Genomic DNA, 16,406 nt, shown 5'->3' with positions numbered 1-16,406 from the left:
CTAGTGATTTTTTTTAAGTGTAGTTTATTATTTCTGAGATTTTGTGTGTGTGTGTGTGTGTGTGTGGTAATGGTCCTCCCTAGTTTCAAATGAACTTGTCTGACCTCTCTTGGCAGCTTATAAAATGGCAATTCCACTGTTTACTGTTCAAGAGGGATTTGATCTCTTTTTGTTGCAAACTTCCTCACCACTATTACCGTTTGATTAAAGAAAAAAAAAAGTCTCATTAACATGCACAAATGTATTGGTACCAACATGCTCCCAACAACTGTAGTGTATAAGTAAAGTGCCACATACAAAAAGTACTGTAAAATGCAGAATATAAACCCGAGTGCCAATATACATATAATTAAATATAATAGCGAAGGCAGGTTGTAATGTAGCACATTTTGTTTCAGCATTTTGTGTCTCAGACTTTCATATAATTTTCATATATTTATCTTGTAAAAATAATTCGGAAAATCTACAACTATTACCCAACAAATAGCTTTTTATCCCCATAATATTCTGAAAACATTCATTTTGGGTTATACAATTAAACCTAAGATAACCATTAGTTAGATGAAGTTATGTAGGCTATAGTAATACAGTTTACAGTTTCTGCATGAATTTATTATGATATTCAAATTTACTTGTCGCAATGAGCTGTCATCACCACCCCAACCCACCTCCATTAAATTTTAAGCATTTTAATTGTTAAAAATGCTTTAATCATTTCCTCCTTGGCTTATTGATGAGTTGAAAAAAGTTTGATTAGGCTAATTGGGTGATCAAATTCAATTCAATTCAAGTTTATTTGTATAGCGCTTTTCACGATGCACATCCTTGCAAAGAAGCTTTACAGAAAAGTAAAGTTTCTACATTATATTTAGTAATAGCTTATCAGTGGTGACTATCTCAAGTTGATGTCCATATGGCAGAAATGTAGGCTACGGTAAAAATCAAGCAGTTAGTTAATGTCATGTAATCAAACAGGCGGTGAACACTTATTAACAGCAATGATTATATGTTGCAATCAAACTTATGGCAAAATTTGGTAGTTTTGTATGTTGTCTGAGGGTCAGCATCATCTGAGGTCTTCTGGGGGTTGGTATCATCTCTTCTCAGGTGTTTGGTCATCTCAGGTCTTTGTAAGGGCTGGATCCAGACTGAAGCTTGTGTAATTCCTAGGATTGGCATCCCGTGGCAGAAACAGAGAAGGAAATAGAAAGAAATTAGCATAGCTGCTGTTCCAACTAAGCAAAAAATGATGTGTTCAACCCAAGCAAAAGAATGAAAATGTGCATTTAATCAGATGTAACTGAAGATACACTATGCGAATGCTTGGCTAAAGAGATGTGTCTTTAATCTAGATTTAAACAGAGAGAGTGTGTCTGAACCCCGAACATTATCAGGAAGGCTATTCCAGACTTTGGGAGCCAAATGTGAAAAAGCACATAACTAGGAAATTTAGAATTGCTGCCAAGTGACAAAGCCATGAAATTCACGTACTGAATATGAATATTTTCAACACAGAAATTCACCCTAACTCACTGAAGGAGAATATATTTGACCTGCAGACAGAGGGAGCCGTTAACTAGAGGATCGGTTAGTAGCTGTCATGACGTGTAGGGGCAGCGCGAGGGCCGCGCGCGGTGAAGTTGCGCTCATCTGGCTCTTCACACACGAGCACACGCGCACTGACTCTCACCGAGAGTCCATCACACAAAGCACCAGGAGTCTCTGTCAAGCAATTTAGTTGGACTACAAGGGAGAAAGGCGTCACGAATGGATCGTACTCTTTATTTAACAGAGGATTTTTCTTATTGAAGTTTGATTTGAGAAGAATAAATCCTATTACCTGGCGCGCTTACACTAGGATTTGTTTGTCAACTTAAGATGGGATCGGGACTTAAGATGGGATGTAGTTTTTTCATTGCGCTGCTTATATACGTACTCGTACCGGGATGCAGAACAGAAAACGGGAATATTACCGTAGCGGTGATGCTGCCTGACAATCTGAAGTATTCGTGGGCATCGCCGCGCGTCCTCCCCGCGATCCGGATGGCGCAAGAGCAAATCCAGAAGAGCGGACTTTTAAGGGGACACACCATCAACCTCCTGAACTACAGCACAGAGGATTCCTCTGGTTCATGCTCCGAAATCGAGGCGCAGATTATCGCCGTGGACACAAAACTTTACAACAAACCAGACGCGTTCATCGGACCCGGCTGCACGTACTCGGTCGCGTCCGTCGGACGGTTCGCGTCCCACTGGAAGCTCCCCCTGATAACCGCGGGAGGACCAGCGTATGGCTTTGATAAGTCGGACGAGTTTAAAACTATCTTCAGGACGGGCCCGACCACCACGAAACTCGGAGACTTTGTCAGTTATCTGCACGCTTATTTTAACTGGAGCAGTCGCGCGCTGATGATCTTCCACGACCTCAAACAAGACGACCGACCTCATTACTTCCTCTCCGAGGGCATTTACATACTTCTGCGAGAGGAAAACATCACCGTGGAGGCTTTCCCTTACGAAGATCCGCAGACTTTCAATTATAAAGACATCATCACATTTATAAAGGACAACGGGAGAAGTAAGTTTAGATTCAGCTCGATTAGTCTCTATGTTTAAGCCACTAAAATGAAAGAAAAAAAAGCAAATCATTGCAATACAATGGTTCTTTTTTACTCCACTCCAATCAATGTATTTTAAATTACCAAATGGCCAAGTCAAAAATACAGGACACATTTCAATCTGATTTATAGCCTACTTTACCCCACAAAAATGTTCAGTCAGAAACACAATAGCCTATATAGCCTACACATACATATTTATAGCCAACATGTGCATAATGTGTCGGTTTAACTTTATTTTTTACCCAAACCTACAGTTAAGAAATTACATTCATGTAAGGTTAATTTAGAAGTTACCACATTAAACAGTAACATAAACCTTTTTATGTTACATGGCAGTAGGCTATATTTTATACAGTATATGTGAAAAATTCAGAATTCTCCAATAAGGCTTTATTCATATAGAAATGATCTCTATAACTTTCTGTTGTAAAGATAAAAATACACATTTAGATTCAGTTTATTTGCATTTTATTCATACTGTATCCTATTGTACATTAGTACATCACAATTTTAACTTGGAAAATACCGTATACATCAAAATACCACAGTATTATTATCTGTTTCGGTCCCTGTTACCCCTCCCGCCCACACACACGTACATGGTTTACCTTCTTTAATCAATAAAGCCTGTTTGTGTTATTGCTTAAAGCATCCTTCCACGGCAACCTCATTGATAGTCTTGATCCAATATATCTAAAAATCTGAAGACTACAATCAGGCATTGATAGCTTTGGTTTAGGACTGACACCACCTGTGTTCCCCCGGGCTGTATTTTTGGCCCTGTGGTGCCCTGTGTGAGTTATTTACAGCACCACCAAAACAGGAGGGCATGCACCCTATTCACTGTTAATAAAGCAATGTAGTCAACATCTTTGGACACCTTGTGTACAGTTACCTACCAAACACTTCTTTTTACAGTTCTGAACTGAAACTTATTGAAATGTGTTGGCAGAATTCAAAAGATACTGTTAAGCAAAAAAAAAAAAAAAAGGAATAAACAATAGAATAAATTAAGACCTTTTTTTATTTTAAATTCCTTACAAAACCACACATGAATTGGTGATTCAAAGACCCCAGAAACCAAAACTCAAATGTTCTTTTTTTTGTGTTAATTGAGACAAATGATTCTTGATAAGTAGGGTTCTCTGTTGAACTTAAGGTGATGCAGAGAACTCTTGAAATTCATTATTTTCAAGAGTGTGGCTTGATTCCTTGCTTTGTTACAGTGCTTGACATTCCCATAACACTTTGAGCTGTCAAACATAATTATTGTGGCAGAACTGCAATAATGCATGGAATGAGGAGAGCACATTATGCATGTATGTCTACACTCGATATTAGTGTCTTATTTTTATTTAAGTCTCTGAGGATTCACACAGCACAATATATTAAACATTACAATATATTAATGCACTTTTATTAATTTCTAAAAAAAATAAATAAATTAATAGTAAATAAGAAAGCATACAGCTGGTCACTTTGTAGTGCGTCAACACTGATTGTGTAACGATACTAAAGGATATGATGCATTAAGTCCAGATTTCTTAGATTTTGTTTAAACACGGATGTTAAGAAATACCAAATGCTGTTACTATAAAATGATGATATCACAGTTGAATAATTCAACTAAATAATGTTTTATTTCACTGTTTTTTTGTTCTTTTAGACAACAACATTTTAGATGAGAGTGCTCAGAAAAAGAAGCACTCGGTAATAATGGAGTGTTGCAACAAATAAACAGATTTTCACATTTAGACTTTTATATATATATCTCTTTCACTATTGTTTTCTCATATCTCTTGCTAAATATATACACATACAAATATTTAATAAATAAATACATGTAAAGTCGCCTTGGTCTTATAAACGTAATAATTTTCACCCCTCCTGCCCCTTTCACCCACCCCTCCATTTGTTCCCAGCATCAGGACAATTGTGAATTGATATGCAGTGTTTCTTTGATTGTAGAGCTGTACCAAATAATGTTGTTTTGTCAGGTGAAAGTTGCTCAGATATCTTCACTTTAAAGTAATTAGGCCATTATTACTGGTAAGTTAAACGGGGGCGTCATGCATTGCATTTTTGACGGGGCACGAGTGTTGCATGCGCCTAGTTTCTGTGATGACAAATATTTGTTAAATAAAACTTGTTGAACTGCGGACATATTTAGGATACAACCTGTCACTGACATAAGCACAAAATATTTCGTATTGATAAGTTTATTATCTCCGCAGTGCAGCTCTTTTGATTTCAGTGACACATAAAATCAATAGAAGATTTTGTCTGGTTAGAAGCTGAAAACAGCTGCAGCTGGCAGGCAAGATGCAGTCCATTCAGTATCAGACCACATTTACTGGTTAGATGGTGTCACTGTTTCCCATTTTGTATTTCATGTGCCTTAAATATCATTTTTGTAAAAAATTGACTGATTGCATTGTATTTTCCAGTTAAGTCGTTTTCCATGAAATATCAGATGTGGGAAATGCTTTCTGCACTGACCTAAAGACTACTCATGAACTTGCAGCTTAGTTGTTTTAAAATGTCTGAATGATTCATGATTTGGAATTCCTCGTAATTTACGAAAAAGGTTTGCACAACATAAAAGGCTCAAGTCTTAAGTTTTCGTCATTATAATGTTACAAATCCAATCATAAGAAGAATGTTTTCATGTTCTACGCTAAGTGTCTTCATCAGAAGTGTAGTATTTATGTGAGTTAGGGAGTATTCATCCCTTAGTCTAAATAAGTCAGATCAATGACTTTTGTAGCTGAATCCACACTGCCATGGCAACACAAATCCACGTCTTCCAGTGTCTCCTTTGAACATGCAAGGCAAAGGAAAGCCTCACGCTGCTTACAACTTTTAACAAAGACATAATTGTCATTTACAGCCACGTCTTTGGCAGTGGTTGATAAAGAATACTTAGAATATGATCCCTCAACATCAATAGATAAAAAAATGAAAGAAGGTTGTATTACAGTGATGTATAGTTTTATACTCTTACTAGACTGCCCCCAGATTACTGCTCTGATCATAACCTTAGTCTGGCATGTTTGGTTTATTAGTGCAGTAGCCTGTGTTTCCTAAAGTAAGTACGTCACCAAAATAAGCGATATCATCAGCACATGACTTTTATCTGATGATATTTACCTTATCGTTTAGTAGTCTTTGGGAGCAGTTCAACATACCTAGATTGTTATGACATTTAACTACCCTGTTATAGTGTGTGAACATTTAGAACACTTTTATGGCTAATTGCTTGCAGTTGCCGTTTTACTGTTAGCTTTATTGGCTGCTCCCAGATCCTGATTAGCCATGTCTTGTACTCACTGGTAAGATGCATTTATTAACATATTGCAAGACAGCGCCATGTATGACCTTTTGTTCTGGATTTAACTTCAGTAATGCTAAGGTAATGAATCCAATATGAAATAAGCTTTTTAAAACATTTTAATAATACAAACTGTGTCAGGGCATGTAGTGGATGTATTTGTGACAGATAAAACACCTGCTAATGCACCCATGCCGTTTGAAACCTGACTTATTTCATATCGTATCCTACTCTGCCCCCTCTACCCCATCTCTCAACAGTCTCAAAAAAAGAAAAAAAAAAAAAAGTATAGAAAGTTATGAAAAGTCAGACTGGTGGTCTAAAAGCATGCTTAAGCATATAAACCCTAAAACATGCATTAATTACATTGTCATAACTATGTAATTACTAATAATAAGAGCCTACGGCTATGTTAAAAGGAAACTGTCGCTATTTAACTTAGTTAAATTGTTCATTCTGATTATTAATAATTATTAATATATCTGTCTGTTTATTGAACATAACTGAAAAGTGTCTTATGTTTTATAAAAGCATGATCACTTTAAAAGCACTAAAATCACACCACATTGTGTGAAAGTCTCAGTCTAGATTGGTTGGTTTTTATATATTGGTCTTATATAGATTTCATATGTATAGAGGCATAATCCATTTCAGATGTGTATAACCTTCAATGAGGATGATAATTTATTCTTTTAATAATACAACATTTCACAGTCTAATCCTGTTTGAAGTGCTGACAAAGTCCTGTGAAATAAATTGCAAAGGGATCTCAAAATAAGAGAATAAATCAGAATGTCTCTCTCCCATTATTCCTCAATGAGTTTAGTTGCTATGACCCTGAGGTCAGATTAATTCATGTTTTTGGTTGTTGTTGTTGTTTGGGCTTGTTCACTTTGTGAACTCACATTCCATGCATTGATGAGATAATGATCCGCCTTAGGCTGTGAAGTGTCATCACAAACCCTTTCTCCTTCCTTTTTTTGTTTTTGTGGCCTTTTTGCCTCTTTGTTGGATAGACACATAGCAATGAGACAGGAAGTGATGGGGAAATGGGATCAGAAAATATTTGCGAGCTGGATTCAAACTCTCATCTTCAGTGTGAGCAATAATAATAATGCCTTCCTGATTAATCTGTTTCTGAATCATAATTTAAATGATATTTTTATAATGGCAAAAGTTCATTCTGACAATTAGATGTCATAAATCACTGAAAGCCTTGATAAGAACATTTCTAAAGGTTACATTTCTCAAACCTACATATTTTTGCCTCTCAAATGAATGAAAGCAGATTAAAACCAAATGTCCAATAGCTGAATAAGAGACAGTGTGTGTGTGTTGTGTGTATGAAAGAGCGAGCATTAGGTTGCTCAAATCTTTGAACGATCTATAACAGATGCGGGACGCTACACAAGCTCCAAACACACAACTAACGCACAAACAATAGACCAGAGTGTGCATGCTTCACTCTTGAAAAGACTGCAATTAAGGGAATTATACTGTCCTTTTTAAAAATCCAACTCATATCCACGGCATATCAAATTCAGACATGTTTGAAATGATCGAGTGAATCAATAACACATCTTTTCTTTTTCTTCATTTGATATAAGCATATTTTCAAAGAGTCAAAAACAGTGACGTCAGTGTTGTTTGCCACCAGTTGTGACAATTTCGAATAAACGAAGCACCACTGAGCATCTTTTGCGCAGTGCACAAAACAAACAAATGATTTTGGCACGACTAACAAAACGACCTAGTGCAAACATTCAACAAATCGCAAAAACCGCAAGCACATTTCAGAACCTCATCATAGACTCTTTTGAAACAAAATGTTCTCCAACAGTTTTCATGGGCTTTGTATCAGCCAGGTCCAGGCAGATCCTTATAAATTCTATAACACCGCTGAACATTTTCCTAGCCTTTTTGTACATTTGTCTTGGAGCGCTTCCAGGAGACAGCAGGACTACTTGGCATGCATTTGTCTACACTATGCTGGAAGAGCTGAGGATTTGGGGGCTGAGAGGCAGACTGGGGACGGCTTTGGTCTAACACTTAAGGAAATGTCTGCTAACTGGGAGTCTGGCCCCTGAGCTGGCAGAAGCAGTACCGAAAGACACTGCTAATGGAAATAATGCCCATAGCGTAGACGCCAAGAAAAACATACACACACATATTTAGAAGATTGCACGTGTGCATCAATACGGTGCCATGCAGCAAGAGTACACCCCAGTGCTTCGATCCATCCTCTTAAGAGCTAGGAGCAACCCACAAATCATTTTCATCTGTGCATCCAGCAAATTTTCATGGTACTTGCTAAGGCGAGCATCAATGTAAAAAAATGATTTGTAATTTTAACTGAAAAAGAATGCAAACATTCTACAGTAAAAACTTGTTAATTGGTATGTTCCATTTTTATATTGGGGAAAAAAATATTTATTTAATAACATTTCATGTAATTTTACAGTAAAAACCCAATTATGTATATTAGGCTTTTATGTTACATCTTATGTTGTTTAATTAATGTTTATTGCATTATTTGTTTGTGTTAACATTATGGTGTTTTTTATTTGTGTGTATATGACACGTTGTACCTTCTTTTAGTACTTAACTCAACTTGTGATGAACTGTGATTTATCATGTGGCTTTCTCCATGATATTACGGTGGTTGTCAGTAATATGTTAAAGGTACAAAACAAGGTCTTTTTTGTGTAAATTACATATTTAAACTAAAGTTTACAGTTTGTTCTGTAAATATGTTTACATTTTTACAGTATTTTGACAGAATTATTCTTGCAACAGTGCACTGTTGCTCATACTTTTGGTAATGATCGCAAGAAACCCCAAACCCCTAAGTATTAAACTTTGGCGCAACTTGTCCCACACCATTTGTGTTACAGACATTGACGGGACATCAAACTGTGGCACTGAGGACAGGCATGCTATTACCTTTTTAAATGACATCATCAGACAATTTTTTCCCTTAACTGCAATGAAACTGGCAACTCAAATATACTTACACTGAAGGAGGGAGCCCAGAAATGTGCATGATTTAGGATATCATAAGAGTAACATTTATATTTATGTTAAAAAAGTAAACATTTTGTTTCTATATTAAGTGTTTTTTTCTCCTTTTTTTCTACTGCAGTTGTGTATATCTGTGGGCCTCTACAGACGTTTTTCCAAATAATGAAGCTCTTTGAGGTTGAGGTGAAGAACCCAGAGGACTACGCTATCTTTTACCTCGATGTGTTTGCAGAGAGTTTAAGTGGCGATGTTCCAGTGCCCTGGCAGGGTTCAGAGATACAGTGGAATGACCCCGTCAAGCTATTCCAGGTATAATTAATAATTCCCATAATAACTACCGAGCTTTAGTAACAGCCCCAGTGGCATTTGTCTGCATTTGAGATTGCTTGAGTAGCTTCAAATTGTTTTCTACCTTACATTATAATTCAAGATGAGTAATTTAGTTTTTTATGTTAATGTACTTTTTTAATGCAGAATTAAATTTGAAGGTTTTTGCAAAGTTGTTTTGACAGGTTTTATTAATTGAACTAATACTCAGCTGAAAAGCCTTCCTGGTTGCTTTGATTGTGAATAATCCATTAGGCTTCCATTTACTTAAATGAGTGTTTTTGCAGTCATTTCTCTTCAGGTTGGTTAATGCAGCTAGACTGAAGAAACAAGAAATGTGTGTTACATAAAATATTACCTTTGGAAGAACAATTAAAAATGCTTGATTAACACAATAAACCAAGTTACTTTTTCAGAAAAGAAGGCTTGGGTGCAATGAGGCCTCCAGATACACATCTTTGGGGCCACCCAACCCTCACCTTACCTCACTTTAATTGACAATGAAAGATGTAACATTATGTTTTCTTTTATATTTGCACTCAAGTACAACAGAGGATATATATCTGTATGTGTTGTTGGGTGTAAACGTAAACATCAGCACCACCTTTATTTATTTTTTCTTAAACCATCTTGAAAGTTGCCATCAAAATAATTTTGTGCCATTAAATGTACCCTTTCTTGTCAAGCTTTTTAAATTCAGTCTTTACAAAATGTTTATTGACAGATAATTGAGTCAAACAGCGTAGGGACCAATTAGAGAGTACTTTTAAACTTGATTTGGAGCTGTTCCTTTGGCAGTTTAATGTGCATTACACAACATCCTAATGTGATGAACAAGTTATATATATATATATTTTTAGCTTGAATGTTGTTGCTAGACATTTATTGAACAGACTTTCGATAAATGTTTTTATTCTTTTGAACACTGAGGGCCAACTAGCGTTTCACAGTTTAATAAATGAATATGAATATTACAGTATTAATAATTAATATTACAGTAAACATTTTTATCTTTAAAAAATTATGAGAGATTTGTATTTTGAAGATGAACCAAAGTCTTATGCATTTAGAACAGGGGTGTAAAACTCGATTCCTGGAGGGCCACAGACCTGCGGAGTTTAGTTTCGACCCTAATTAAATGCACCTGATCCAGCTAATCAAGTCCTTCAGGCTTATTTGAAAACTACAGGGTTTGTGTGTTGGAGCAGGGTTGAAACTAAACTGTGCAGGGCTGCGGCACTCCAGGAACTGAGTTTGACACCCCTGATTTAGAACAAAATAAGTGAGTAAATTAATTTGTGGGTGAACTATCCCAGTAATTTATTTTGCTACCACATTATTTTGCCTTTCAGGACATCAGTTTGTCATTAATGGAGCATTCAATGCCTGAACATTATTTTCCAGAATGACTCACTTTAAAGTGTCTTAACATTTTCAAAGACTCCAGTTTTTTGACACTGACAACTCTGACAATGTTGTCGAGTATGAAAAGACAGTGACCATGTATATGTAATGTCAAGGTATCAATATATCAATCATAATGCAGTTGTCAGTGTCAAAACCCTGGAGTCTTTTAAAATGTAAGACATTATGATATTATGATATTTGTTTGTTTGTTTCTTTGATTGTTTATGAACTGAATGCATGGACACTGAAAGTTAAAAATATTAATAACAGATAACTCTGGTAGAAGGAAGGCCTTCACATTATGTAACACTTAAAACTATGAATCATACAGTAATATGCTAAAAGTATGACCAGATGAAATATGCACAAAGACAAGATGATCGATTTTGAATTATGTATTTTCAATACAATTACATTGAAAAGAAACAATATAAAAAAAAAAACGTAAATGTGTCATAAAATGGTCTATATGACTTTGTGCTATACTGTAAGTGCTATGCAATATCTTAGTGTGAAAAACAGACTACAATTTAACTTGTGTAATAATAATTTTTAGTCTGTCTGAACCAGTCTGAATGATTTGTTCGCTGACTCAATGATTCAGTTTAATCACTTTCTGGAAATGAGTTTTATCAGTGAATGATGACTTAAAATTTAGTCTGTTCTTCACACTAAGCTTAAATTATGCACAAGTCAAGAATAATGCACAGGACAAGACAATGTCAACATAAAAGTGAGTAAATGATGACAGAATGTACATTTTTGGTGAGTTTTTATGAGTGAAAAAAAAAAAAGTAGGTAAAATGCTCAGCGACTTCTTATGTCAAGAAATGAGTATTTGCCTAGGGGTAATCCTGTTGTGTTCTTTTCATGACTCTTAGCTATCTGTTTTTCTCCATCTCTCTAGTCTGTGTTCATTGTAACGTACCGGGAGCCAGACAGCCCTGAGTATACCGCTTTTCGCAAAGAACTCCACAAGAGAGCAATGCAGGATTTTAATGTAAAATTGGAACACTCAATGGTGAGTTGCTCATAAACAAGATCAGGTTTTGGCATATATGCACAGCCATCTGTCACATCAAATTTAATCAAAACATTTGTACAGACTAGCGTAGTTCTCTTTTGGCCCACTCCCTTAAAAATGTTGAGCATTCTGTTCAGCTCTATAGGCTTTCGGGAGCTAAACTGTGTTTCCTTTTACCGCAAGATCAGATATGACACTTAAAAGCACTTGAATCATAAGTTTGGCTTCCTCATGTCAGTCCCATTTTCCTGAATCAGCTGTACCCTTTGACAAAAGTCGGAAACAACTCCCCGAAACTCTAGATCCACACGTAGCTGCCAAATGAAAACATTCAGGAAATGAATCCTTAAAGCCTCTGAGTACATGCTAAAATGTACTGCAATTTATGAGAATGTTAAAAAAATCTAATTTCTGCTAGCAATAATTATACCAATTATATAATACCAATCCAGTCTATCATGAATTGTTTCAATAGCCCTATTCGGACAGGATTAATTTTACATGGGAACGTGGGGTCAAAGTAATTATTACCAGAGCTTCTCAGTGATTTCAGTCCCATCCAAATGCGCCATCTCAGTAATCATTACAGACAATGTCAGTAAGGATTACGGCGACTTTTACCTTCTGTAAAAAGGTCCGGAGAAATTACCTCAGGTAATGCTAATCCCGTCCGAATAGACCAGCTGTGAATATGTACGTAAATATTTCGTCATTTTCTGTTTAAAAGTAGTTTTCCACACACCATTCAGATCAAAAAGAAGGCTGAAAGCCACAAAATTTCTTTTGGCTTTAGTGCCTATTACCAACAGAATTTAAATTAATAAATCGTTTGACCTAACCTGTTTGTGTGTGTGTGTGTGTGTGTGTGTGTTTGTATGTATGTGTATATATATATATATATATATATATATATATATATATCACAGGTGCGGTTGAACGATTTATTAATTAAATTATTACATTTTGATTGGATATAAACAGTTAGGTCCAATCGAACGAGGATATCAGGAAGCAACGTACATGACGACAAGCAGGTGACAGCGTAGCGCAAATCAAGTTACCCCTCCCACTTTTGCTAGTTTTACAGAGATTTCGTTAACACTTTATTTTGATGGTCCCTTTTGAACATTCTGTTGACACTAAGTAGTGTTGCAACTACATGTCAACAAACTCTCATAAGAGTATTAGTAGACTGTTTGCTTCATATCTACTCACTCCTTATTGTGTTGGTCTCCCAACAGATATTCTACTGACTATAAGTAACTTTGCAAGAACGTGTCAACTTAATCTAACCCTAACCCTATCAGTCAACTAATACACTACTAACACTCTAATGAGAGTCAGTAGAAATGTAGGTGCAACATTACTTATAGTCAATAGAATGTGTTAAAGGGACCATCAAAATAAAGTGAAACCGAGATTTCTTATCCCGTGCGAATTGGCCATTAATATTACAGACGTCCTGAGGTAAAAATGACATTACTCCATCTATCCTTGTAAAACTAATCCCGTCCGAATAGGGCATCTGCAGTTTCTCTAAAATATATTTGGACGCATAAGCTCTTAAACACACTTAAAATATCTAAATGTCATTGCATTAGAAACAAAATCTGAAAGCAACTGGCAACTGCAAACAAATTCTAGAGCTAACTAACTTAATCTTACTGAGCTATTTTTGCAATGACTTTTAACCAGCCTCTCCCAAGGTGATTTTTAGTAGATGAATGAAGTTAGTTCTCTTCAAGATAACACAGTCACTGAGGAATTTTGAATCTGTTGCTTTATGGCTTGAAACTTCATTAACTTCAATGGAATTTAATTGACTTTATATTTGTTGTCTAATGCAATGCCACTGTATGTTAGAGTGAACATTTGTGATAACGTGACAGTATTTTTAATTATAAAAAAAAATGAATACATATTTTTTTAACATTTATTTGAAATTACAGTTATGTTTTACTTGGAAAAGGTAAATTATTCAGCTTACAATGGATGTCTTAATAGCTGGGCAAGTTGTGACATTGGACAAAATGCTTTGGACAAGTCATATTTCTATGGTTTAGATGCTTTCTTATACTATAATTTGATAAATTAGGTCTAATTAATTCAGCTACATTTTTCATCAATGGACAGCCCTGTTAGATTTACCTCGTCTCATTTCTCCTTCACTGGCATATCTTACTCTATACGCTCCCCATGTCTGCACAGGATGACATGTAGTTTTAGATTTCTTGATGTTTTCCTGTAATAAATCTCTGTTTTCCTATTCCTCAGATGGATTTTATTGCCGGCTGTTTCCATGATGGTTTTGTGCTATATGCAAAAGCCCTCAGTGAAGCGTTAGCAGACGGCGTGTCTCAGAATGATGGAATCAACATAACTGTGAGAATGCAAAACCGCAGGATCTGGGGTGTGTTGAGTGTTCTCGATTTACCAATTCAAAGATATATGTTTGACAAAAGCATTCAGAATATGACCCTATAATGCTTTGACATTCATTTCAATAAAATGATCGCAGATTACAACATTTAAGCCCTTCACAGTTTGAGGATGTGATGACAAGTAACGTTTTTAACAGCAGTGTCAAGCTGGAGTGTTTTGGCAACTCCGCTCAGATTCTTTTTAAAGTGAGCAGAGGACTTGTAAGAGCTCTTCTGAGGTTGATGTCGGTAAACTCGCAGCCTCTCTTGCAGGGAGTGTAGAGGTCAGAGTCCTTGATTTAAAGCATGTCCCAACTAGCTTGTGGATGGAAAATCTGTTTCTAATACACAACCCATCTGCTGAGCCCTCTCCCTGGAGGAAACTACACACACTGTGCCAAACACATACAGGAATAGGCAGAATACTGAATGCACTGCAAAAAGTATTTTTCTTAATCAGTATTTTTTCAGTCTTTACAGTAAAATGTTTAAACATACTGAAAACATATCTCATGATTTTGCTTCTCAACATTTCTCTTCACAGCCACAATACATTGTTCTTTTCCTACGTGTACGGGTCTCTATTTTTCAGTTTTTTTTGTACAATTCAGGTTCTTAACTTTTTTGAAAATACTGATAAAAGACCAATCATAATTGATATCTTCTAAAGAGCAATGTAATAGATATTAAACTTTCACACATCACTTTTAGAAATTTAAACGAGATTCCAGTGTCCACAAAATCTAATCAAATTCTTCCAGGAACAAAAGATCTGAGCCATGCTACCCACATTAATTTAATCTCTATGCTCTTTGTATTGTATGAACAATTGTCTCTTTTTAATTTTTATTTATAAAAATATGAAAAACAGTTCATGCATAAAACAAATGAGAAGTCTAGTAAATGTCATATGAAAGTGCTTCCTCCCACAAAAATGGAACAATATGTGACCTTTTTACTTTATAACTTTGAAAGCAACACTCAAAAAGAAATGTTTATTTGATCCCTGGGTTTGTGTTTGTTTATCACAGGGGTGACTGGCCTTGTTAGCACAGATCGGAACAATGCCAGATACACAGACTTTAGCCTTTGGGGAATGACTAACCTGAAAACTGGACAATACGCAGTAAGTACAATGTACACAAATTCAGTCAACCCATGAATACAGAACAAATGGATTCTTATTTAAACATAAATAATGACAAACTGCTCTGTTTTGGGAAATACAGTTAATGCTGTTTATATAAGAATTTGGCTGTTAGGCATCAACACATTTTCTAGTGTACAAAATGTTGTAAACAATATTTTTTTCTTCAACCACAGCGAAATACTGTAGTTTACCTTTGCAATCAAAAGGGCTCTGCTGCTACCAAATTAAATTTTCAGAAATTTTCAGTATCAGCAATAGTACTTGTGATGTCTGCTTTTGATAGCATTAGAAGTAACATTATGAATGATGTAGCTTTTCCGTAATGAAAATCTTTTTGATAGATATGGTGACAATAAATAACAATGGTTAAAGATTTGAGCATAATATGTACAACAACAGTCTAATTTAACCCACTTGCCACATTTTCCATAATTACTGTAGATGTGGCTGTGGTTGGTTGGCGCGGCGTATGCCAAATAATGTGTTGCTTAAAAATTAAATCCTTTACTTGCCATTCTGTCCTAATCAAAAGCATGTGTTCATGTGCTTGTAAGTGTTTTGTTCATTTTCCAGTTTGACTTGTTCATTCATAAATGTACCGGGAGGCTTGTTTGAGTTAGAGAGGTCTGTTGCAACAAAAATAGGAAAAGAAACTAATGGTGATCTAGCTGGTAACAAAGCGATTGAGTTATCCATGCATTGTTGCTATAGTTACCCCTTATGTCACCAATATGTTCAGTGTTGTATATACACACTCTGAATCATGTGCAGAAAAAACATCATATACCATAATCATGTAGTTTAAATATTTTCCACCACAAACCATAGATTAAAAAAAGTCTGATTGGCAGGTTTTGGTATCTATTTCTTTACAACGATGGCTATAAATTTGTTTTTAGAAGCTGGTCAGTTGTAAAATTGAAAGTTTTAAGTCTTGAAAGTTTATTAACATTGGGGTTTGCATGGAAAAGGTAAGCAACAAAAACAGCTCTGATCATCTTCTGGCAAATCTTCTATAGTCAATCTTAGAGGAGCGTGGGGCACAACCTAACACTTTTTGACGTTCTCAGTTTATGTAAATCCAAGTGGGGTTCAGAGTATAATT

The 16,406-nt window shown here is 35.7% G+C and overlaps 1 protein-coding gene across 1 annotated transcript in view; it reads left to right on the top strand.

Annotated features, from left to right (window-relative positions):
- Positions 1–1,654: 1,654 nt before the first annotated feature.
- Positions 1,655–16,406, top strand: part of npr2 (natriuretic peptide receptor 2) — a 50,936-nt gene continuing 36,184 nt past the window's right edge. The window contains exons 1-5 of the mRNA XM_058775919.1: positions 1,655–2,578; positions 9,095–9,282; positions 11,615–11,728; positions 14,006–14,141; positions 15,183–15,277. Coding sequence (XP_058631902.1) covers positions 1,879–2,578; positions 9,095–9,282; positions 11,615–11,728; positions 14,006–14,141; positions 15,183–15,277 — 1,233 coding nt within the window. The 5' untranslated portion in view covers positions 1,655–1,878. The remainder of the gene's footprint in view (positions 2,579–9,094; positions 9,283–11,614; positions 11,729–14,005; positions 14,142–15,182; positions 15,278–16,406) is intronic.

The sequence above is a fragment of the Onychostoma macrolepis genome, chromosome 05 (genome assembly GCF_012432095.1).
Source record: "Onychostoma macrolepis isolate SWU-2019 chromosome 05, ASM1243209v1, whole genome shotgun sequence".
Lineage (NCBI taxonomy): Eukaryota > Metazoa > Chordata > Actinopteri > Cypriniformes > Cyprinidae > Onychostoma > Onychostoma macrolepis.
The sequence above is the reverse complement of the archived record's forward strand: the minus strand, read 5'-3'. Positions and strand labels throughout refer to the sequence as shown.